We start from the raw sequence: 26,580 nt of genomic DNA on the forward strand, positions 1-26,580 counted from the left end.
TTCCAGAAACAATGCGGCACTCTTGACTTTGAAGCAGACCTTCTCTTTTTGGACGCACATGCTATAATTACACTTGTCTGCTGGATCCAGGGTAGACCACGTCATTGCACGATGAAAACCAGCTTCGGGGACTGCTGACATGACAAGTTTTTGACTTAAAAAGTGTCAACACATGTTTCTGCCATGTGTCAAAGGAATACCATTTAGTACATGATGTCGCCAACTACTGGCCTGCTATGCACATTTCACAATCATTTGAAATGCTTTGAAAATATTGTTAGGTTAGGTCGAATCCAACACTACAGTTCAAACAGTATTTTTCAAGAGTTTTACAATGCATTTTTAGAAACATTTTAACATAATAGCTGTTAAAGATAGCATAATTAAAACTAGAAGCATTCAGACATTTGCTAGTCTCTATCTACCAATATTAAATAAGTCTTGAATCCAGACGGGTATCGGGATCACCCCCCGTAAGTAATTTCTTGTTCCTATTTCTGAAAGCTTTATTCAAATGTGCCCACGACATTTGGAGCTACTTTGTCCGCACACACCGAAGTTGAAGCTTATAACGTAAAAGTAAGGTAACGTCGAAGAAATTATCTGGATTAGCCCCAAAATTGTGACCACTTGTTCCTTATCTAATTTCTGGCGTTTCCTGAAAGTTACATGAAAATCGACCCGTAACGGAATGAAAGAAACGGAGTGAACCCTCTTGTCAGTTTCCACTGTCTTTGTCACACAGTTGTTGAGGCTTGTTACGTGAACGGAAAATAATGTACCGGTAGTATAAATTATCTGGTTCAGCCCCAAAATGTAATCAATGGTTCCATTTCTGGAATTCCCTGAAAGTCTAATGAAACCAATAACTTTTTGAGCTATGTTGCTAACTAACTTGAAGCTTGTAACATAAACATAAGGTAAGGGACTAGAAATGATTCAGATCAGATTAAAGTTTAATAGATGGATAGATAGATGGATAGATAGATAGATAGATAGATAGATAGATAGATAGATAGATAGATAGATAGATAGATAGATAGATAGATAGATAGATAGTACTTTATTGATTCCTTCAGGAGAGTTCTCTCAGGAAAATTAAAATTCCAGCAGCAGTGTACAGAATTGAGATCGAATTTAAAAAGTAAAAAGTAAATAATGGGGGTATAAATGGAAACAAAATAGAAACATATTACAATAAGAATAAAAATAAAAATGACTAATGTAATGACTAAGTAACTAATCTGACAGACGAACAAAAGGCAACAATTAGATGACCTTCTGGTGGAGGTAAAAAAAAGTTCAAGTAACATCGTGTAAGCGATTTTTTCCCCCCGACATATCGCATTATCGCTCACGATACTACAAGGGGTGTGTTTCTACGTGTTTTCTAATCCTTTTAGATCCCAGCAGGCACAAGACATTGAAACAACGTTGAGAACTTGTTGAATTAGGTCCTGATGTTGAGCAACTCAAACCTAACGTTGGAACATGTTTTTTGACGACGTTTAATCAATGTCGGGTTCTGACGTTGATTTGACCGTTGAATTTTGGTCATTTCCCAGCCAATATTCTACAACACAAATACAACGTTGAAACAACATGCTTTTTGATGACGTTTATTCAATGTCAGTTTGTGACGTTGATTTGACCATTGAATTTTGGTCATTTCCTAGCCATTACTCTACAATACAATTACAACGTTGAAACAACATGCTTTTTGATGACGTTTATTCAATGTCAGGTTGTGACGTTGATTTGAACATTGAATTTTGGTCATTTCCCAACCAATATTCTACAACACAAATACAACGTTGGATCAACATGCTTTTTGACGACGTTTGTTCAATGTCAGGTTCTGACATTGATTTGACCGTTGAATTTTGGTAATTTCCCAGCCAATATTCTACAACAAAAATACAACGTTGAAACAACATGCTTTTTAACGACGTTTAATCAATGTCGGGTTCTGAGGTTGATTTGACCGTTGAATTTTGGTCATTTCCTAGCCAATATTCTACAACACAAATACAACGTTGAAACAACATGCTTTTTGACGACCTTTAATCAATGTCAGGTTCTGACGTTGATTTGAACATTGAAATTTGGTCATTTCCCAGTCAATATTCTACAGCACAAATACAACGTTGAAGCAACATGCTTTTTGACAACGTTTAATCAATGTCGGGTTCTGACGTTGATTTGACCGTTGAATTTAGGTAATTTCCCAGCCAATATTCTACAACACAAATACGTTTAATCAATGTCGGTTTCTGACGTTGATTTGACTGTTGAATTTTGGTGATTTCTCAACCAATATTCTACAACACAAATATGTTGAAACAACATTTTTTGACAACGTTTATTCAATGTCAGGTTCTGACGTTGATTTGAACATTGAATTTTGGTCATTTTCCAGCCAATATTCTACAACACAAATACGACGTTGAAACAACATGCTTTTTGACAACGTTTATTCAATGGTTGATTTGACCATTGTATTTTGGTCATTTTCCAGCCAATATTCTACAACACAAATACAACGTTGAAACAACATGCTTTTTGACGACGTGTAATCAATGTCGGGTTCTGACGTTGATTTGAACATAGAATTTTGGTAATTTTCCCAACCAACAGCGTGGATCCAACGTTAGACATCAACAGTGTCTCAATTTACAAAGACAACCGTTTTGCAACGTTGTTTCAAAGTCAGTTTTAAAAGACATGTATGTACAATCAACGTTGTATCAATGTCTTGCGCCTGCTGGGATATCCTTAAGTATTGCAGATGTTTTCTACAAAAATGTTTTATTCTCGCATAATCGTTGTGTTATGATGTTATTGTTGCCAAAACATAACATCTTTGTGCCCCACCCCTTATGTATGGTTGATTATTTGGGTCAAGATCAAAGTACTGAACTCCAAGCATGAACGCAGCCTTTGTCTTGTCCAGTCCAAGCTTGCCTGCACTCGAGAATTTGCGACTAATTTCTTCCAGAAGACGGCCTAGCGAGTGACATCATTCTAATTTGTTTCTTTTCCCTTCTAGTTAGCCACTCAGCTAGCACTTGGATGCAAAAGTTTGTAGCACACAGCCTTTAAGGCACTTAAAAGAAGTGAAGGACAAAATGACGCTAACCGCGTTAAACAAAGCGGTCGCCGCAGGCTGCCTTGTGGTGATGTTCTGGAAAAGAGTAAGCGAGCGCCTCCATGCAGTCATTAAGCAAACGCTTGGAAAGGATGATGCATTTTAAACCCAACACAAGTCCTTTCTTATACATTTACGGTGTGAAAGTGCAAGTTAATTATAGCACACGCGGTAGTCAGACGTCTGCTGAGGTTATGAGGATATTAGCGCCTCGGGCCACAGAAGCTAACGCCATTAGGGTTTATGTTGTTTAATGCAATGAGAAACATTAACGCAGGACGCAGAATAAACAAAGCGGCTTACAACTTGTCGGCAAATGTGTCGGCTGGCGCGCCGTGACTCAACATGGGGTCGTAAAGGCTTTAAGAGGGCTCCTGTTTGACCCACTTTGACAGTAGAGTGACTTTTAGGCATGTAGCATAGCTAAGATTTCTGAGTAAAGGACAGAAACAAGGTTGATGTTAGCTAAAAACACTTAGCATATGAACAATATACGCACAGTATACATGGTGTCGTCATATAAGGGCTGTCAAAGTTAACGTAATAAAAACGAGTTAACAAAAGTTTCCTTTAACGGCACAATTAGTTATCGCATGCAAAAAAAAAAAACGCAAAATTCGTGATTCGTAGGCTGCGCTTTTTTGGGGATTGTTTTTTAACGTGTGGTTGCTTATTTGGGCTTGTTTTTCTGTCCCCACGATAAAGCAAAACACGAGCGCGCCGGTAGGTAGTTTATCCTTTCCGACACGTTTCCATTTGGCACGCCCTTGAACACGCACACGCAGCTAAGGCATGTGCGACTACGCCAGAACCGAGACTGACAAAGAAACAAGTGGTGAGAATTAGTGGGGAAAATATAAATAAAATATCTAAATATTAGATATACGTATACACATACATACACACACATTGAGATATATATATATATATATATATATATATATACATATACACACATATATGTATACATACATACATATATATATATATATGTATACATAAATACATATATATGTATACCTACATACATACATACACATATATAAATGTATACATATATACATACACATATATATAGGTATACATACATACATACACATATATAAATATATATATATGTATACATTCACACACACATATATCTAACTATATACATACACACATATATATATATGTATACATACATACATATATATATATGTATGTATGTATACATATATATATATATATGTATACATCCATACATACATATATATATATATATATATATGTATGTATGTATACATATATATATATATGTATACATCCATACATACATATATATATATATATATGTATACATACACACATATATATATATATATATATACAGTATACATATATATATATATATACATACATATATATATATATACATACAGTGTATATATATACAGTATATATATATATGTATACAGTATACATATATATATACAGTATATATATATACAGTATATATATACAGTATATATATATATATATATATATATATATATATATATATATATATATATATATATATATATATACATACACACACACACACACACATACATACATACATACATACATACCATATTTTCCGGACTATAAGGCGCACTTCAAATCCTTATTTTTTTTCAAAACTCGACAGTGCGCCTTATAACCCGGTGCGCCTAATGTAAAGAATACATCTAATTAAATCAAAATACAAATGAAAGTACAGCTTCACTACTTTAGTCATAACTTTCTTTATGACTTTAGCTCCAGACTTCTTCTGTTTGTTTGATATTGTCATAACTGCCACAAGTGGTGGAAAAGTGTATTACAACTGAGTACCCCTGCAACTGTAGAACTACTTAGTAGTGTTTAAGTATACAGAGTATAAAAGATTAAGAAGCTCGCTATATTCTTGCGATGTTTTTTTTTTCCCGCCATTGCGATCTTTCCGGTTTTAACACCTTTCACGGTGAACTCCTGCGTTTCCTGTCAAAGAAGACCCCTTGTGTAACTTTAAACCTAACACGTTTATGTAAATAATCTTTTAATTGTTGAGTGAACTAACTTTATGGTTTGTTATTGGCCTGTTTTGGATATGGAGGTGACGTTCGCCGACGTTCATTGTCCATCCTGGCACCGTCGCCTCTTCATACCTGTCAAGTCGGGTCACACACAAAATGGTATCCTCGAAGTAGCGATTAGAGCGTGAGAGAGAAACCCGAGCCTACTTAGCCCGTTTACTGAGGATACATTTCTCTATTGTGGCCAATTATGTCATTAGAGATGGAGGTCCTTTCTCAAAAATCCAAATTTCTCCCCTTTATCTCATCCTCTTCACCCTCGGCTGACCCTTGACCATCCTCTGTCGTGGCTTTTCCAACTTTCCTCCCCCTAATGTTCTCCAGTCTTCCTTACGCTCCCGTCCAAGCGTTTGTCAACTACAGCTCCACCACCGCCATCATCATCATCATCATCATCGTCGTCTTCATCGTCCTTTCGATTGGTGAGATGAAATTCCAGAGAGGCTGCCAAAACATGTGCTCACCACATGACGGTGAAAGTGATGGCGGGCCAGAGCAGGAAGACAACTTCCAGAGGAAAAACAATAACTGCATGTGGCAAACGCTGGCACCTTTCTTCTCTTCTTTTCCACGTAGCATGAAAACCTGCTTTTTGTTTTCGAACTGTGCTTAATCAAGTTCAGCCACACGCCTTCAGTCAGATGTCTGGAATTCTTTGCTGACTGGAATCTGAGAGGTTTCTACGCTATTCAGCAAGCTTGTTTGCCTTGTCAATGATGGCTTCAATACATTTTATTTATAAGGCCCCATATTTTGAATTAATATCAGAGATCCCACAATAGCGTAAAGCAAGCCTGGGCAATTATTTTGACAAATTTAGAGAAAAAAATGTGTCTGGGGGCCGGTATATCTATCTATCTATGTATGCATATATATATATATATACACAGTATATATATATATATATATATATATATATGTGTGTGTGTGTGTGTGTGTGTGTATGTACACGTTAGGTCAGGAAAAAACACAGAGGCTATTTCATCCCTACAAGCCTGTTTCGCAGGTTTCTCTGCTCTTCAGAATCCCCTGAAGAGCAGAGAAATCTGCGAAACAGGCTTGTAGGGAAGATATAGCCTCTTTGTTTTTTCCTGATCTAATGTATATTCCACTATACCCCGGTATTGAGCACTGCATAACGGACAAACCACAGTAACATACATATATATATATATATATATATATATATATATATATATATATATATATATAGTCAAGGTTTCTGTGGTTTATCCGTTATACAGTGCTTAATACCGGGGCAGAGAGGAATATACGTTAGGTCAAGAAAAAACACAGAGGCTATTTCATCCCTACAAGCCTGTTTCGCAGGTTTCCCTGCTCTTCAGGGGATTTCCCCTGAATATATAATTGAAGCCAGAGGATTTCCCCTGAAAAGCAGGGAAACCGACGAAACAGGCTTGTAGGGATGAAATAGCCTCTGTGTTTTTTCCTAAAACACATATATATATATAAATACATATATATATACAGTACAGGCCCAACGTTTGGACACACCTTCTCATTCAATGCGTTTTCTTTATTTTCATGACTATTTACATTGTAGATTGTCACTGAAGGCATCAAAACTATGAATGAACACATGTGGAGTTATGTACTGAACAAAAAAAGGTGAAATAACTGAAAATATGTTTCATATTGTTCCTTAAAAATAGCCACCCTTTGCTCTGATTACTGCTTTGCACACTCATGGCATTCTCTCGATGAGCTTCAAGAGGTAGTCACCTGAAAGGGTTTTCACTTCACAAGTGTCATAGTTTTGATGCCTTCGGTGACAATCTACTATGTAAATAGTCATGAAAATAAAGACAACGCATTGAAATGAGAAGATGTGTCCAAACCTTTGGCCTGTACTATATATGTATCCATCCATCCATCCATCTTCTTCCGCTTATCCGAGGTCGGGTCGCGGGGGCAGCAGCTTAAGCAGGGAAGCCCAGACTTCCCTCTCCCCAGCCACTTCGTCCAGCTCCTCCCGGGGGATCCCGAGGCGTTCCCAGGCCAGCCGGGAGAGATAGTCTTCCCAGCGTGTCCTGGGTCTTCCACGTGGCCTCCTACCGGTCGGACGTGCCCGAAACACCTTCCTAGGGAGGCGTTCGGAATTTACTGGCTTTTACCTGTATATATATATATATATATATATATATATATATATATATATATATATATATATATATATATATATATATATATATATATATATATATATATATGTTATATGACTTATTTTAACATTTTATGACTGAGACCCTTCCAAGGGCAGACCTAAAGGTTAATAAAAAATCTATACATTTTGTTTGTTTCGAAAATGTTAATAATTGTCCCCACATTAATTTAGCCGCCTCAGTGGAAGCAACTTTGATACTTTCATAGTTTCTAACCCACATTTTGTGTTAGCGTCATCAAACCAAGAGAAGAGTTAAAATGATGCTGTAGGTTTTCCAGACGACACAATCTGTTTTCAGCGTCACACGTCCCGTCTTCCTCTGTTCCCGCAGGCGATGCATTCCCTGAGGACTTCTCCATCTTGGCCACAGTGAGGCCCAAGAAGGGCAGCCAGTCCTTCCTGTTGTCCGTCTACAACGAGCAGGGAATCCAGCAGGTGGGACTGGAAATGGGTCGCTCGCCCGTCTTCCTGTACGAGGACCACACGGGGAAGCCCGGCCCGGAGGACTACCCGCTCTTCCGGGGGATCAACCTGGCCGACGGAAAGTAGGTGGACTTGCCGACTTGGCACAGTTGAATCACTGGGGGCCCTTCTTAGCCTGTCTGTGTCCCCGCCTGTAACCCAGTAAGTGTGGGAACTGACACGGCTACCTCCTCCGTCCTTTTCTCCAGGTGGCACCGAGTGGCCATCAGCGTGCACAGGCAGACCATCACCCTCATTCTGGACTGTAAAAAGAAGACCACCCAGAAACTGCTGCGCTCGGCTCACCCCATCATCGATACCAAAGGAATAATAGTGTTTGGAACAAGGATACTTGATGAAGAGGTCTTTGAGGTATGCCACATCCCAGCTAGCACTCTTGCGTAGGAACTGAACCAGGGGGTGTCAAACGACCGGCCCGCAAACAGGTTTTAATCCGGCCCGCGGGATTGAGTTTGCGAAGTATAAAATAGAGCCGACATTTTTGAATGAAAGAAATTGCTGTTCTAAATGTGTCCACCAGATGTCACAATAGCAATTATTTGTATCTTTGTAGATTATTCTACATATGTAAAAAAAAAAAAAACACATGAAGAAAATAAGCAAACTACATAAATAACATCCTGTAATTTGAGTTTGATATTTTTTTCTGATCTTGATAAATTAGAAATTAACACCAATGAGTCGACTGATGAACGTTATCACGTCATTTATTCAGAAAGTATAAATAACGACAAATAAAGATAGAATACTATTAACCGCAACATGTAAGTGTAAAAAAAACAACAACAACATTATGATTTCTACAATTTCAGAATGTGCTCGTTCTATTTTTAAACAAAGACAACAATCTGACGTTGTCTTTATTTTTAAGTTATCGTGCCGGGATTTTACCAGTCCGGCCCATTGGGGGAGTAGATTTTTCTCCATGTGGACCCCGATCTAAAATGAGTTTGACACCCTTGACCTAAACAATAGGGCCACGTCGCAGTTATGGCTGCCCTCAGAGAGCCGCTTGTAACAGTAATAAATGAATATAAATGTATAAGAATTCATAGTATCTTACACAATTGCCCATGACTTTGATCATTATTATTTTTTTCCACATAAAACTCTGTAGACTGGCAGCTCAGAATTTTATCGTAGAATTTATGGTCATTTTTATTTATTTTTTACAGTATATTACTGTAAATGGAAAATGATACCACTGTTTTTTCATTGTAAAATTTTTGAGACAGAGCGGCCACATTTTTTACCATACAATCCATGGTTGTTGTGGTTTTTAGATGTATTATGCAAGTGGAAAAATGGTAGCATGTTTTGTTTTGTTTTTACGTAAACATTTTGGAGACAGAGCGGACAGTTTTTTTTACCGTACTGTAAAATCTATGCTTGTTGTTTTATGTGTTTTTTAACGGACACATTCTGGCGACTGAGTGGACAGTTTTTTTTTCATAAAATCTATGGTTGTTGTTGTTTTTGCGGTGTATAACTGTAAATGGAAAATTAGTACCATGGTTTTTTTAACGTAAAAAATCTGGTGGCCGAGTAATCGTAAAATCTATGGTTGTTGTTTTTGCGGTGTATTACCGTGAATGGAATATGGTACCACTGTTTTTTCATTGTAAAATTTTTGAGACAGAGCGGACAATTTTTCACCATAAAATCCATGGTTGTTGTGGTTTTCAGATGTATTATGCAAGTGGAAAAATGGGAGCATGTTTTGTTTTGTTTTTACGTAAACATTTTAGAGCCAGAGTGGAAAGTTTTTTTTACCGTACTGTAAAATCTATGGTTGTTGTTTGATGTGTTTTTTAACGGACACATTCTGGCGACTGAGTGGACAGTTTTTTTTTTCATAAAATCTATGGTTGTTGTTGTTTTTGCGGTGTATAACTGTAAATGGAAAATTAGTACCATGGTTTTTTTAATGTAAAAAATCTGGTGGCCGAGTAATCGTAAAATCTATGGTTGTTGTTTTTGCGGTGTATTACCGTGAATGGAATATGGTACCACTGTTTTTTCACTGTAAAAATTTCAGAGACAGAGCGGCCAATTTTTTACCGTAAAATCCACGGTTGTTGTGTTTTTTGCGATGTATTATGTAAGTGGAAAAATGGTAGCATGTTTTTTTTTTTTACGTGGACATTTTGGAGACAGAGCGGACAGTTTTTTTACTGTACCGTAAAATCTATGGTTGTTGTTTTTTGTGTTTTTTTACGGAAAGATTATGGTGACTGAGTGGACAGTTTTATTTCCCATAAAATCTATGGTTGTTGTTGTTTTTGCGGTGTATGACTGTTAATAGAATATTAGTACCATGGTTTTTTAACGTAAAAAATCTGGTGACCGAGTAATCGTAAAATCTATGCTTGTTGTTTTTGCGGTGTATTACCGTGAATGAAAAATGGTACATCTCTTTTTTCACTGTAAAAATTTCAGAGAGAGAGCGGCCAATTTTTTTATCGTAAAATCCACGGTTGTTGTGTTTTTTGCGATGTATTATGTAAGTGGAAAAATGGTAGCATGTTGTTTTTTTTTACGTGAACATTTTGGAGACAGAGCGGCCAGTTTTTTTACCGTACCGTAAAATCTATGGTTGTTGTTTTTTGTGTTTTTTTACGGAAAGATTATGGTGACTGAGTGGACAGTTTTATTTCCCATAAAATCTATGGTTGTTGTTGTTTTTGCGGTGTATGACTGTTAATAGAAAATTAGTACCATGGTTTTTTAACGTAAAAAATCTGGTGGCCGAGTAATCGTAAAATCTATGGTTGTTGTTTTTGCGGTGTATTACCGTGAATGGAATATTGTACCACTGTTTTTTCACTGTAAAATTTTAGAGACAGAGCGGCCAATTTTTCACCATAAAATCCATGGTTGTTGTGGTTTTTAAATGTATTATGCAAGTGGAAAAATGGTAGCATGTTTTGTTTTGTTTTTACGTAAACATTTTGGAGACAGAGCGGACAGTTTTTTTTACCGCACTGTAAAATCTATGCTTGTTGTTTTATGTGTTTTTTAACGGACACATTCTGGAGACTGAGTGGACAGTTTTTTTTTCATAAAATCTATGGTTGCTGTTGTTTTTGCGGTGTATAACTGTAAATGGAAAATTAGTACCATGGTTTTTTTAACGTAAAAAATCTGGTGGCCGAGTAATCGTAAAATCTATGGTTGTTGTTTTTGCGGTGTATTACCGTGAATGGAATATGGTACCACTGTTTTTTCATTGTAAAATTTTTGAGACAGAGCGGACAATTTTTCACCATAAAATCCATGGTTGTTGTGGTTTTCAGATGTATTATGCAAGTGGAAAAATGGGAGCATGTTTTGTTTTGTTTTTACGTAAACATTTTAGAGCCAGAGTGGAAAGTTTTTTTTACCGTACTGTAAAATCTATGGTTGTTGTTTGATGTGTTTTTTAACAGACACATTCTGGCGACTGAGTGGACAGTTTTTTTTTCATAAAATCTATGGTTGTTGTTGTTTTTGCGGTGTATTACCGTGAATGGAATATGGTACCACTGTTTTTTCACTGTAAAAATTTCAGAGACAGAGCGGCCAATTTTTTACCGTAAAATCCACGGTTGTTGTGTTTTTTGCGATGTATTATGTAAGTGGAAAAATGGTAGCATGTTTTTTTTTTTTACGTGGACATTTTGGAGACAGAGCGGACAGTTTTTTTACTGTACCGTAAAATCTATGGTTGTTGTTTTTTGTGTTTTTTTACGGAAAGATTATGGTGACTGAGTGGACAGTTTTATTTCCCATAAAATCTATGGTTGTTGTTGTTTTTGCGGTGTATGACTGTTAATAGAATATTAGTACCATGGTTTTTTAACGTAAAAAATCTGGTGACCGAGTAATCGTAAAATCTATGCTTGTTGTTTTTGCGGTGTATTACCGTGAATGAAAAATGGTACATCTCTTTTTTCACTGTAAAAATTTCAGAGAGAGAGCGGCCAATTTTTTTACCGTAAAATCCACGGTTGTTGTGTTTTTTGCGATGTATTATGTAAGTGGAAAAATGGTAGCATGTTTTTTTTTTTTTACGTGAACATTTTGGAGACAGAGCGGCCAGTTTTTTTACCGTACCGTAAAATCTATGGTTGTTGTTTTTTGTGTTTTTTTACGGAAAGATTATGGTGACTGAGTGGACAGTTTTATTTCCCATAAAATCTATGGTTGTTGTTGTTTTTGCGGTGTATGACTGTTAATAGAATATTAGTACCATGGTTTTTTAACGTAAAAAATCTGGTGGCCGAGTAATCGTAAAATCTATGGTTGTTGTTTTTGCGGTGTATTACCGTGAATGGAATATGGTACCACTGTTTTTTCACTGTAAAATTTTTGAGACAGAGCGGACAATTCTTCACCATAAAATCCATGGTTGTTGTGGTTTTTGTGATGTATTATGCAAGTGGAAAAATTATAGCATGTTTTGTTTTGTTTTTACGTAAACATTTTGGAGACAGAGCGCCCAGTTTTTTTTACTGTACTGTAAAATATATGGTTGTTGTTTGATGTGTTTTTAACGGAAACATTCTGGCGACTGAGTGGACAGTTTTTTTTTGTCATAAAATCTATGGTTGTTGGTTTTTTTGCGGTGTATAAAATTAGTACCATGGTTTTTTAACGTAAAAAATCTGGTGACCGAGTAATCGTAAAATCTATGCTTGTTGTTATTGCGGTGTATTACCGTGAAGGAAAAATGGTACCACTGTTTTTTCACTGTAAAAATTTCAGAGACAGAGCGGCCAATTTTTTACCGTAAAATCCACGGTTGTTTGTTTTTTGCGATGTATTATGTAAGTGGAAAAATGGTAGCATGTTTTTTTTTTTTAACGTGGACATTTTGGAGACAGAGCGGCCAGTTTTTTTACTGTACCGTAAAATCTATGGTTGTTGTTTTATGTAGTTTTTAACGGACACATTCTGGCGACTGAGTGGACAGTTTTTTTTCCATAAAATCTATGGTTGCTGTTGTTTTTGCGGTGTATAACTGTAAATGGAAAATTAGTAACATGGTTTTTTAACGTAAAAAATCTGGTGGCCGGGTAATCGTAAAATCTATGGTTGTTGTTTTTGCAATGTATTACCGTGAATGGAACATGGTACCACAGTTTTTTCACTGTAAAATTTTTGAGACAGAGCGGCCAATTTTTCACCATAAAATCCATGGTTGTTGTGGTTTTTGCGATGTATTATGCAAGTGGAAAAATGGGAGCATGTTTTGTTTTGTTTTTACGTAAACATTTTGGAGACAGAGCGCCCAGTTTTTTTTACTGTACTGTAAAATATATGGTTGTTGTTTGATGTGTTTTTTAACGGAAACATTTTGGCGACTGAGTGGACAGTTTTTTTTTCATAAAATCGATGGTTGTTGTTGAATGAAAAATGGTACGACTGTTTTTTCACTGTAAAAATTTCAGAGAGAGAGCGGCCAATTTTTTACCATACCGTAAAATCTATGGTTGTTGTTTTTTTATGGAAAGATTATGGCGACTGAGTGGACAGTTTTATTTCCCATAAAATCTATGGTTGTTGTTGTTTTTGCAGTGTATAACAGTTAATGGAATATTAGTACCATGTTTTTTTAACGTAAAAAATCTGGTGACTGAGTAATCGTAAAATCTATGGTTGTTGTTGTTTTTGCGCTGTTTTACCGTGAATGGAAAATAAACATGTGCTGTGGGTGTATAGATTGTTCTCGCTAGATTCAGCTTGGTAGTTTAGTCGCTGTTTCAAGTGGCTGTCTCAACATTGTTTGGATCTCGATGTGTTTCAGGGATGAATGAGTGGTCCCGGACACATTTAACATTGAATTCTGTTTTATTTGCAAATTCTGTGACTCCGTCCTCGGTTACGGTCATATGCCCTCATTTTTTTGTTGAGTTTAGTGATTATCGATTAGGCATACTTGAGCTTTGTCAAAAAATAGCAACCACGATGAGATTCCAAACTTGTAGAAGACGTGATCGTTTTTCATTCATACTCTCACTCATCCCTTTCACTGGAACAAGCTCAGGAATTTGCATGCACGTTGCGCTGCCCTTTAATACCTATTTTTATTACAAACCCCAAAATCAGTGAAGTTGGCATGTTGTGTATATGGTAAAAAAAACAGAATACAATGATTTTCAAATTCTTTTCAACCTATATTCAATTGAATAGACTGCAAAGACAAGATACTTAACGTTTGAACTGGTAAACTTTTGTTGTTTTTTTGCAAATTTTAGCTCATTTGGAATTTGATGCCTGCAACGTGTTTCAAAAAAGCTGGCACAAGTGCCAAAAAAGACTGATAAAGTTGAGGAATGCTCATCAAACACTTATTTGGAACATCCCACAGGTGAACAGGCTAATTGGGAACAGGTGGGTGCCATGATTGGGTATAAAAGCAGATTCCGTGAAATGCTCAGTCATTCACAAACAAGGATGGGGCGAGGGTCACCACTTTGTGAACAAATGCGTGAGCAAATTGTCCAACAGTTTAAGAACAACATTTCTCAACCAGCTATTGACCCGATTCTGTCAAGGATCGTGTGGTGACTGTCTGTGCACCAGTCTCCCCACATTAAACAAAGTCATGCACAGGCATCCTCCATAAAGGGATACACCCCTACCAGGAGGATCGTCATACTCGTTCGAGTGACCGCCGATGATGATGATGATTGAAAGGAACTTAGGGATTTCATCATCCACGGTCCGTAATATCGTCAAAAGGTTCAGAGAGTCTGGAGAAATCACTGCACGTAAGCGATGATATCATGGACCTTCGATCCCTCAGACGGTACTGCATCAAAAAGCGACATCAGTGTGTAAAGGATATCACCACATGGGCTCAGGAACACTTCAGAAAACCACTGTCAGTTACTACAGTTGGTCGCTACATCTTTAAATGCAAGTTAAAACTCTACTATGCAAAGTGAAAGCCTTTTATCAACAACACCCAGAAACGGTGCCGACTTCGCTGCGCTCGAGCTTATCTAAGATGGACTGATGCAAAGTAAAAAGTGTTCTGTGATCTGACGAGTCCACATTTCAAATTGTTTTTGGAAACTGTGGACGTTGTGTCCTCCGGAACAAAGAGGAAAAGAACCATCCGTGTTTTTATAGGCGCAAAGTTGAAAAGCCAGCATCTGTGATGGTATGGGGGTGTATTAGTGCCCAAGGCATGGGTAACTTACACATCTGTGAAGACACCATTAATGCTGAAAGGTACATACAGGTTTTGGAGAAACATATGTTGCCATCCAAGCAACATTATCATGGACGCCCCTGCTTATTTCAGCAAGACAATGCCAAGCCACATGATACAACAGCGTGGCTTCGTAGTAAACGAGTATGGGTACTAGACTGGCCTGCCTGTAGTTCAGACCTGTTTCCCATTGAAAATGTGTGGCGCAATATGAAGCCTAAAATACCACAACGGAGACCCCCGGACTGTTGAACAACTTAAGCTGTACATCAAGCGAGAATGGGAAAGAATTCCACCAGAAAAGCTTCAAAAATGTGTCTCCTCAGTTCCCAAACGTTTACTGAGTGTTGTTAAAAAGAAAGGCCATGTAACACAGTGGTAAAAATGCCCCTGTGACAACTTTTTTGCAATGTGTTACTGCCATTCAATTCTAAGTTAATGATTTTTTGCAAAAAAAAAAAAAAGTCTTTCTCAGTTCGAACATTAAATATTAATAATAATTTAAGTTGAAAAGGATTTGCAAATCATTGTATTCTGTTTTTAGTTACAATTTACACAACGTGCCAACTTCACTGGTTTTGGGTTTTGTATAATATTTTTGTGATCGTGAGAAGCCAAAATCGAAGTTTGATTAATTGTCTAAAAAGTGGATAAAGTACACAAAAGTGCTTCTTGGATAGACAAACATTACACAAACACATTAGCATTAGAGCTACGGACACACATTCCTAGTAAGTAGGTTTTACTTGATGTACTTTTAAACTGTCTAAACTCCAGCATTGAGGCTAGACTTTGGACAACACACCTCTATTATGTTGTTGTGGGACCCGTGCGACACATTTGGAAATTGGTGAAAAGTTCCAGAATACAATAAATAACTTTTTTTTTAACTCCTCTGAGAGTTTCAGAGAGGAATAGTGTTGCCATTGTCCCACTAAAGTTGTGCTTGTTTAAAGGATCACGACCGGCCGCGGCCCTCAATCGTAATTAGTAGCAAAGGCCGACTGACTGATGCAGAGCCAGATGACCTCTGACCTTGCTTCCCCTTGCTCGTCCAGAATGGACAAGACAGTATGAAATATGACACGGCCATACATACAAAAGCTAAATCTTTCATTTTAAGTCTGTTAATTACGCTTTCAACCAAGCAAAGGCTGGTTTTAGTGTCATAAAGTCCAGCACATGGTTTAAACGAAACTAAACATCCAAAACTGACACATTTTTTTGGCCCTAAAGGTTTTTTTCCCCCAACACATTTTTATTCATGTGAAAATAATTGAATACTTTTTTAATCAAACGTGAGTATAATTTGATGCAAGTTTTGTACTAAGATTAATGCATGGGCAAAAAAAATTTTGCGTGGAAAAATTGTTAACACAATTATTAAAATATACATTTCCTGACTTTGTGCGCCAATTAATTGTATTTTTGTGTACTTACAAGTATCATCCCTTCAACATGCTTCACTACACACCGTAGCTCACCGGCGTCAAAATGTAAACAAGCGCCATTGGTGGATCTACACCTAACATCCACTGTAATGATACCAAGTACAGGAGCGTATCTAGTCGATACTACCGGTACTATGATTACGTCAATATTTTTTAGCAACACACTTTTTTAAAGTTTATATTATGTTTATAAACTCAGGAAATAGGTCCCTGGACACATGAGGACTTTGAATATGACCAATGTATGATCCTGTAACTACTCGGTATCGGATTGATACCAGAATTTGTGGTATCATCCAAAACTAATGTAAAGCATCCAAACAACAGAAGAATAAGTGATTGTTACATTTTAACAGAAGTGTAGATAGAACATGTTAAAACGGAAAATAAGCAGATATTAATGGTAAATGAACAAGTAGATTCATTTTCTACCACTTGTCCTTAATAATTTTGATAAAATAATAAAATGGCATATGTCAGCAGACTAAATTAGGAGCCTTTGTTTGTTTACTTACTACTAAAAGACAAGTTGTCTTGTATGTTCACTATTTTATTTAAGGACAAACTTGCAATAAGAAACATATGTTTAATGTACCCTAAGATTTTTTGTTAAAATAAAGCCAATAATGCCATTTTTGTGGTCCCTTTTATTTAGAAAAGTATCGTATCGGATTATACCAAAATTTGTTGTATCATCCAAAACTAATGTAAAGCATCCAAACAACAGAAGAATAAGTGATTGTTACATTTTAACAGAAGTGTAGATAGAACATGTTAAAACGGAAAATAAGCAGATATTAACGGTAAATGAACAAGTAGATTCATTTTCTACCACTTGTCCTTAATAATTTTGATAAAATAATAGAATGGAAAATGACTATGTTACTGCATATGTCAGCAGACTACATTAGGAGCCTTTGTTTGTTTACTTATTGCTAAAAGACAAGTTGTCTTGTATGTTCACTATTTTATTTAAGGACAAACTTGCAATAAGAAACATATGTTTAATGTACCCTAAGATTTTTTGTTAAAATAAAGCCAATAATGCCATTTTTGTGGTCCCTTTTATTTAGAAAAGTATCGTATCGGATTATACCAAAATTTGTTGTATCATCCAAAACTAATGTAAAGCATCCAAACAACAGAAGAATAAGTGATTGTTACATTTTAACAGAAGTGTAGATAGAACATGTTAAAACGGAAAATAAGCAGATATTAACGGTAAATGAACAAGTAGATTCATTTTCTACCACTTCTCCTTAATAATTTTGATAAAATAATGAAATGGAAAATGACTATGTTACTGCATATGTCAGCAGACTAAATTAGGAGCCTTTGTTTGCTTACTTACTACTAAAAGACAAGTTGTCTTGTATGTTCACTATTTTATTTAAGGACAAACTTGCAATAAGAAACATATGTTTAATGTACCCTAAGATTTTTTGTTAAAATAAAGCCAATAATGCCATTTTTGTGGTCCCTTTTATTTAGAAAAGTATCGAAAAGTCCCGAAATGTATTGAAATACATTTTGGTACCGGTACTAAAATATTGGTATCGGGACAACACTAATCTCTACCATTTTGTGTTAGATACAAAGAAAACCTCTCACAACATTTAAAGATACATGTTTATGACACACAGTATCAATAGAAGGGTGTCCGGTAGGGTACCTTGAGGACATCCACCAACGTGAAGTCTAGTTTTAATCCATTTAGAAACACTTTAGAGAGATCTTGGACTTAACTAGACTCGCTGACTCAGGCCATGCGTTGGCAATTTGAAGTATTTAACAAGTTGTAATTGTAGCTGCTTACTATTATTATCCCCCCTCACTAAAAAACAACTAATTGCTGTAAGTATTTATAAGTACAACTTACCCACTGACTGCTTCATTTGCTACAGAAGTTTTATAGAGAATGAGGCAATACTGCAACCGTTTAAATCTCGACTATTGCCAGCCCAGTTGTCGACGGTTACCGTGGGAACGGGGAGATATTTTGTCGTTTTTTTGCGAGGGATGCTTAAAGCCTCCAGGTCGCGCGTCTGCCAGTCTGGAAGGAGGACAGACTGAGAGAAAGCGAACAACTTCAGCACATACTTTCCAAATGATGCCGATTCTGTTCTCCTTTCGCTCCCTTCACCCCTTCGCGAGTTTAGTCTGATTTTGATTTTCCTGCCGACGGGAGGCGTGCTGGGTTTTCAGTACGAGCCAAGCCGGTCGAGCCAGAATAATAAAAACGTGTAAAAGGAAGAAAGAAAAAAAAAGACTTCTACCAAATGCTCTTCAATAGACTTTACGTCGCACGTCAACAGTTTTTACTATTCCGACCACAACATTTGATCAAAATTCTAACTGTGTTGTTTGATTTTATGTCAGTCAAATATTTGCTACATCAGCTCATATTCTGTGTTTATAAAAGCCTAGAAAATCCACCTCTGTGTGTGATAATGCACACACAAAAAAACCCCAGCTGAATGTACAGTAAGATCCATAGTGGTTAGGGAGTTGTGAAGCCCAGACCAGTACTACTTACCGTACCCCAACGTGGTTTGTGGTATGGTCTCTGTGATGGATGTCGTGGTCACCGAAACAAACGTCCACACCTCGGTAAGCACCATCTTAGTGGCTTGTAGCATTTCTCACGCCAGTGTCCTTTAGAGACAAAGTCATTAGAGGATCAGCGTTCTTGGCGTATTGTAGTCAAGTTCTTGTTGTTCAAAATGGTGCGGTGAGCTCTGATAGTAAGCGTGGGCAGGTTCAGGAAGAGGAGCCAAACCTGGGGTCGCACTCTGGAAATAGTGACGGTCAGTCCTGGAACATGATGTCATCCAGAGGTATCATTTTTGGCATTGCAGATTTTGTGTGATACCATAAGAAACACTGATATAAACCTGTTACTAATTCAGGTTAATTTGAGATGCTCCACTCTGGCTGATGTTAGCGTTGGACAGCAATGAAAAATATAATCATCTTGTCCTGTTGTCCTTGTCCTTAAATGCACGTACAACATCTGAACCAAAGTATGTGTCACACTTTTCCATACTTGTGGACTAATGGTTGGGATGATGGCCTTTCCAACATGGACAATTAAAAGACTTTCTCTAACTCGTGTCAGATGTTTTCACCTTTCAGCGCGCCCTATCCTCTTGTGCCCCCTCAGCACTTTCTGTGTAAGAGTTCCATCAGTTTGGGGGGGAAAGCCAAACACTAGGACTGGTATAGGGGGCCAACCTGCGATCCGGTTTCCTTAAAGAACAGGAAATGGGAATACGGCCGCCGGTAGTCCGTAGAGACGCGGGATTAAAATCTTTAGCAGACTGCGGTGGGGATGGTTAAGGTGAGGCGGGGTGGTTAAAGTGGCTACCCAGAGCGGCCTGTTACTGTTGGCGTGCGTTTGGGGCTGCAGTCTGCAGGGGAAACATGCAATGTTTCTACATGCATTTAAAGGAACAGTAACGCAAACTTTCGCTTGGCCTGCCGCCATCGTGCCCCAAGCTTGGCTTTAAGAACTGGCCCGGCGCCGAGGCTTGTGAGTGTGTCAATATTCACTTTAAAAAAATGCAGTCTGGACCTCCCAGGGTGCGCCTTGCTCTGTGGGGCCACCTCCCCCTAGCACCTCCACCACATGTGTCAGGGAGATTTAACTTACTTAAGCTGATAGGTGAAGCGTAAAAAGGTAAACAATGGCATTTTTAGAGAGAAACCATTGGGACTCTCGGGCAAAACAACAACGTCGAAGGGACACCGCAATGAGACTTGCAGAAGGTTCACGTTGCAACACTGCAAAAGCACATATCATGCAAATCATCACAACAACACAGGCTGGAGTCCAATGAGTCCGGCCTGAATGGCTTTGGGTCGGCTTCAGATGTAGACAGATGTTTGGCTGTGTCCCGAGAGAGGGGAGCTCTCTCCTGCCCCCACCCGGACACAAGCAGAACGGAGTGAGTTTTTTGTTTTTTTGTGGAACTCGGCCGTGTGTTTCCTCTCTGGTGTGGAACAAATTTACACATCAATCATTGCATATGTGACATTTTCATCCACAAGGCTCTTTAAAAAGCAAATGAACACACACGACTCTATCACATTTCGGCGGGATGCCAGGCGGACGTCAGCGTGAAATGTTGCGTTAGCATCCGCACAACAGCTGCATACATCAGGTCGCACAGAGCAGAGTGAGTAAGGAAATCAGAACTTTATAGTAAGGAAATCAGAACTTTATAGTCAATCAGGACTTCGACTTGACTCATGTGGAGAAAGAAGACAGTAGATTCTACTAATGTGACGGTTTATATTTATTTTATGGCTTCAATTCGTGGCAAGACATAAACGTAGATGTTTAGACATCCTGACAATGATTTTAGATTTAGATAAGGCAATGGAAAATGTGCGGCTTTGATAATAAATTCACTCCGTCACTCTCTGACAGCCACAGAGGCCTGCGAACGTGGTCACGATGTTCCCGACAACAGCGCTCTTAGTCGCCGTGCTCCCAACCAAGTCTGAGCTCATTCTGAGATCCCCACGTCCCTTCTCAGTGCAGCTGTGATTCACCGCCTCAGCCAACGTAGCAGAAAAACAATGCACGCCGTCACCGATACTAATTCATCGCTTAATCCCCGAATTTAGAGGAATACATCGGACATTTGGACGTTTCCTGGGAGGTTTGTAGCTGGCAGTGACACTGCCTAGCGGCTACTTCATTCCTCCTGTCTCGGAGGAAATGTTGGGATTTATTTTCTTGCATCCAAAGTAAACGCTAGTGATAAGCCAAGGACAGAGCAGGAAACATCATCCTGAGGAGGACTATTAAAGGATCACATGGTTTCTGGTGTCCACTCGGCTTGTTTATGTGGGAGCTGTGCTTAAGGAGTCACAGCTGGCAAGGCCGATATGATCCTAATTAAAACCATGGAACAATCTCGGGAGTCCGTTCTCATCCTTTGCCTCATTATTCCCTTTTCTGCGTTTGTTGATTCTGTATTGGAATGATGACATCACTGACTTTAAATGTGTGATGAGAACATGTTTGGACAGAAGTGATACAGCGACTTGTATAGCGCACACTCACACCCAGCTCCCTGTGTAGCCCGGGGATCCCACAGAGCCTTCGGTTTTTTTCCTCCTCTCTCTCGCTTGCGCTTTTCCCCTCTCGTGCTTGTTCACATCAATCTCACGAGTCCTGCCTTCCCCGTGTCGGCGTTCCTAAATAACCATTTCACCGCCCCTGCCTTCTTCTGTAAGTTAAACGTGGACAACTCGTACCGTCTGCAGGTCTGCTCACGCTGCTAATCGCGCTAAGCGAAATCATCCATCTTGCACAATCGGCTGCGAGGCAATAATCACTCTTCAGAACCTCAGGACTCGAACCAATTATTAAAACATGAGCAGTAAACCAGCCTGCCGGTCTTGTGAAGTCAGACCCTTGCAAGTCCCTGACCTACTTTCAACAAGCAGATGTTGTGTTTTTATTTGTTGACATGCCGTCTTTTCGCTTTTTTTTCCAAGCTTGTTTGTGTGAATGCTTGTAGTCTAACACGCTTCCGGTTTCTTGTGGTTTTTCAGGGAGATATCCAGCAGCTAATGATTGTAGCAGACCACCGCGCTGCCTATGACTACTGCGAACACTACAGCCCCGACTGTGAGGTGGCGGTGCCCGACCAGCCGCAGAACCAAGACCCCAACACAGACGACTATGTGAGTGATGCCCTGTCCCTTCAGCCCAGTGGTTCTTGCTGCTTTCTCGGTTCTAGGTTCCTTCACATACTATCTTAGCTACGATAAAACATTGTTTTATTTGATCTTAAATGCACAAGACTCCTTCCAAGCAGGAGACTTTGGGTTCAGTTGTACCTGTTGTTTTTTCCACTGTCCACTTCATTTCAGCTGACAAGGTCCAAAGGTTCATCATCAAGTTATGAGTTAGTTAATCATGATGATAAATGGTGCCTGTCCACAGCAAAACTCCTCCACTTCACTTTTCCACCTATTCCACAGCTGTAATAAATACATTACACCCATGCTAATTAACCTACGAGGTGCTAAAAGAAAGAACAGCCACCTGACATTTAAGTGTGCGACATGAGCCATTCGTCATTCTGGGGTAACAAGTTAGAACAGGGGCGTCCAGTAAAGGTTTCTACAAGTCTGGAGGCATTCTTTCACCTGATTGATGGCTTGTTTCGTCTTTACATAACTGATCCAGCACTATCATGTTGGATTTAGGAATTTCTCATTGTCTGTTTATTACCTTCAGAACACGGAGGAGGACAGCTACTATTATGAATACCCTTACTATGATGACGGGGAAGGAAAAGCTATTGAATCAACTGCTGACGCAGAGGAGAAGGAAGTTAAGGTAGATAATCCATAAATGGCTCCTTCTGAAGAGGCTGTCAATATGTGCACGATAAGTTGGACCAGTAAAAAACTGTTGGTGTTAACAGGTTACAGGCGTGGTTTCCAGAGATGACGTGATGGTCGACCCTAGTGGCAAAGTGACCACCATCATATCGAGCGCTTCCTCTTCTGGCTCATCTTCCGCTGGCTCGACCTCTTCTGGCTCGTCCTCTTCCGGCTCGTCGAGTAGCTCCTCATCAACTGCCACAGGCGGCGGCAACGACGGCTCTGACAGCTATGACAGCTACGGCAACTACGAAAACTACTACGACGAGCTGACGCCGGCGACCCCCGACAACGATGACGACTCTCGGCGTGTCACCGTCACCAGCACCGGCACCGGCGGCCAGCTAGACCTGGGAACGGCTGGAAAGATTGACCTAGGTGCAGGGAGCGCTGTGGAAACGAGGGTCGTAGCGGGTGGCGGGGGAAGCTCCTTCACCATCAATAAAACCTCGGTAGGTTAACGAGAATTTTGAGGGTGTTAACACTAGTTTCCACAATAACTTGCATTTTCTTAGGCTGGAACTTCCAATGATGACTACAGCGATGGCTACGATTATGGAGTGGATAGCCACATAACCACCGGCGGAGGAGGCGGCGGTAGTCGCACAGTCACCATTGGTGGTGGTGGAGGTAGCAGCAGCAGTGACACCATCAGCCTGGGAGGGGGAGGTAGCAGCGGCGGCAGCAGCAGAATCCATCTTGGTGGTGGCGGTAGCAGCGGCACAATCGACCTTGGTATCGGAGGAGGCAGCAGCACAATCGGCCTTGGTGTCGGTGGTAGCAGCAGCACAATCGACCTTGGTGTCGGTGGTGGCAGCAGCACAATCGACCTTGGTGTCGGTGGTGGCAGCAGCACAATCGACCTTGGTGTCGGTGGTGGCAGCAGCACAATCGACCTTGGTGTCGGAGGGGGCAGCAGCAGTGGCACCATCACGCTGGGTGGTGGAGGCGGCAGAGGCAGCAGCAGTTCTACCATTACACAAGGAGGCGGTTCTGTATCTGTCGGTGGCGGTTCTGTCTCGGTGGGAGGATCCTCCACGACCGGCGGCGGATCGGCCCACGCCGGCACTGGCGCCGGTGGCTCTATTGCCACCGGAACCGGTCTAGGCGTTGAGGGCGAAGACGACTACAAGGACCTGGACGGATTCAAAGAGGGGCTCATCACCGACTATCCTGATTTGGAGAATCTGTATGACTACGATGATCTCGACTACCAAGAGAAAGGTTCCAAAGTGCTTCCTGCTGAGACCAATGAGTATTACGGACAGGTAAAGAACACTGGACAAAGGTCAGAAAAAAAGATGTAACTAATGGCGCCATCATGTTTGCTGTGCAGGTTGACGGCGTTCGTGGCGAGAAGGGACAAAAGGGAGAGCCCGCTGTCATCGAGCCTGTAAGTAGTGTTTGTGATCCATACGCATGCATCCAGACGTAGAGCCTACAAGAGGCCTTGGCCACCTGGACTCAATGTAAACATTTGGATTGCAAACAGAACGCGGGCTGTGTCTAAACACGGAGAGGGAGGGAAAGTGTGCAACAAAGAATTCCCTCGAAGCCGTTCTTTTTTTACCCCGGCTTTTGCACAAATAGGCCGAACAGACTCACGAAGTCGTCGTGTGCAGGTGAAGTCGCCAAAGCAGGCCGGTCAAGTTGAGCCGCGGCAGCTGTACGACTGCCAAACAAAATGTCACAAAGTATACACGCATCCGTGACTGAGCGTCTTCTTATTTACATTGGAGGGACAGAAAAAGGAACTTGTGTTTAGGTTCACCTCTCCGAGATGGACTCGGAGACAATAGCCAGCCTTGCGACAGATGTTGTCACTCACGGTCGGCTTTGCCAGCGCACACGAACGTCCCATCCCGCGAGCATCATTCGAAGACATTTCATGAGGCAAATATTCAGAGGGTGGTCCATGGTAAACCGTTGAGGTCACATAATTGGTGTCCCACAGGGGTACGCTTGATTTATAGTCGGCCGTCTGCCATAGAGATTATATTAATTTATTGTCCAGAATTAAGTCATAGTTTTTTCATTTGGACCATTTAGGGTACATTTTTCCTTTCAGTAGAGCCATAGATACCATCACGCAAAACAATACACCAATACTTGTTTTTTTTCAATATCGTCAGTACCGAATACCGTACAACACTTTTCCTTCGGCGAGCAGCTTAATTTCTCACCGCCTGTCTTAAAAAATATGATCCAATGTTTCCATATATTTACTTATTTGTAGAAGTCTGTCACAAATGCAGATTTGGCACTTCCGATTGGCCCTCGCTCATAAACACGTGAAAATGGAAGTGTGACATTACTTCACAACACACCTCACACGTACCTGTTTTTGCCAGAGAATAAGACGCAGCAGAAATTATCTGTGATGCAGTTTGGCCGCTTTGTTGCTATATTTATGAAGAAAAGGTACATATTAGAAGTAAAAGAGTTGTATGTCGCCTCACTTATTCACGAATCAAATACGAGCAATCAGGAAAGCTTTCGTTGCGCAAGTGAAGGTGAAGATCCGCCACCACAAGCCCACACACACACAAAAAAATACTGGGTTATTTTTGATAACCCAATTTATAAGTTGCTAGTGTTGGGTTAAGTTATTTTTATGAATAGCAATCCATTTTTTAGGTTGTAAGGGTATTATTTTAACTCAATTTCTGGGTTTTCAAAATTATGAACCACTTTTGGATTGTTTTTCAACGAGTAAGGCTTTTTTTTTTTTTTTTAAAGTTACTTTTTTCTTGAAGGGAATTTATATCACTAACATTATTTACAATCACCCAACATTGAGTTAGCATAACTCAACTTTTGGGTTAAATAATTCAACCCAATAGTTTGGTTGGGAATAACCCAACATTAAGTTATCATAACTCAACTTTTTGGTTAAATAATTCAACGCAACTTTTGCGTTGAAAAAATTAACCCAAAATGCGTTAAAATAACTCAAATAAGGACTCAGAAAAGGACGATCCGTGGGTTAAAATTGGGTTATTTTTTTAACCCAACATTTTTTAGTGTGCAGCGGTTTTACCACAGTGGGCAGAAAGCCTCCAGAAGCATGTAAGCCAAACTTGATCATTTCTATAAGTGCCAAGAAAACCCAGCTGAGAGAGACTCTTGTCGTTTGGCCACACTTTGAAAACCACTGCTTTACTTATTTCACTAGGACGGCAAAGGGTTTTTGCTGAGCGCAGCTCTTTTTTTATGGGCACATTGTGGAAATAAAACAAAACAAGCTGAAACGTTGACACTAATAATAAAAACAAAACAAAAATAGTTATTTAATTATCATTAGCCTACTTCATTACAAATGACATATTGAAAGAATATTAAGAACAATGGTGTTTGTTTTATTTACTTGAAGGCTCCACACCACTGCTGTTTTTATCGTTATTCATGAACATATTTATAAGCACAATATTGTTTGTTTTGATATACTTGGAGTTGATAGAACACTGCTGTTCTATTTTTGAATGTGTAGCGACCGCTTGGCAGCTGATACTGCAATTTAAATGTTGCGCAAAAAGATGTTGAAGTGCAGTGATCTTCAATACTTGAGACATAAAATCCGACTTTATTACGTAGTCGTTCACATT

At 39.3% G+C, this 26,580-nt stretch overlaps 1 protein-coding gene and 1 long non-coding RNA gene across 3 annotated transcripts in view; one reads left to right on the top strand and one right to left on the bottom strand.

Moving 5' to 3' along the window:
• The window catches only part of LOC133610338 (uncharacterized), a 36,825-nt gene extending 17,632 nt beyond the window's left edge, over nucleotides 1-19,193 (bottom strand). The window contains exon 1 of the long non-coding RNA XR_009815853.1: nucleotides 19,104-19,193. This is a non-coding gene — a long non-coding RNA (uncharacterized lncRNA). The remainder of the gene's footprint in view (nucleotides 1-19,103) is intronic.
• The window catches only part of col5a1 (procollagen, type V, alpha 1), a 159,598-nt gene that overhangs the window by 56,909 nt on the left and 76,109 nt on the right, over nucleotides 1-26,580 (top strand). For both annotated transcript variants that reach the window (XM_061966501.2, XM_061966502.2), the window contains exons 3-9: nucleotides 7,764-7,977; nucleotides 8,104-8,266; nucleotides 22,136-22,267; nucleotides 22,827-22,928; nucleotides 23,017-23,427; nucleotides 23,491-24,243; nucleotides 24,312-24,368. In XM_061966501.2, the coding sequence (XP_061822485.1) occupies nucleotides 7,764-7,977; nucleotides 8,104-8,266; nucleotides 22,136-22,267; nucleotides 22,827-22,928; nucleotides 23,017-23,427; nucleotides 23,491-24,243; nucleotides 24,312-24,368 (1,832 nt within the window). The remainder of the gene's footprint in view (nucleotides 1-7,763; nucleotides 7,978-8,103; nucleotides 8,267-22,135; nucleotides 22,268-22,826; nucleotides 22,929-23,016; nucleotides 23,428-23,490; nucleotides 24,244-24,311; nucleotides 24,369-26,580) is intronic.

The sequence above is a fragment of the Nerophis lumbriciformis genome, linkage group LG11 (genome assembly GCF_033978685.3).
Source record: "Nerophis lumbriciformis linkage group LG11, RoL_Nlum_v2.1, whole genome shotgun sequence".
Lineage (NCBI taxonomy): Eukaryota > Metazoa > Chordata > Actinopteri > Syngnathiformes > Syngnathidae > Nerophis > Nerophis lumbriciformis.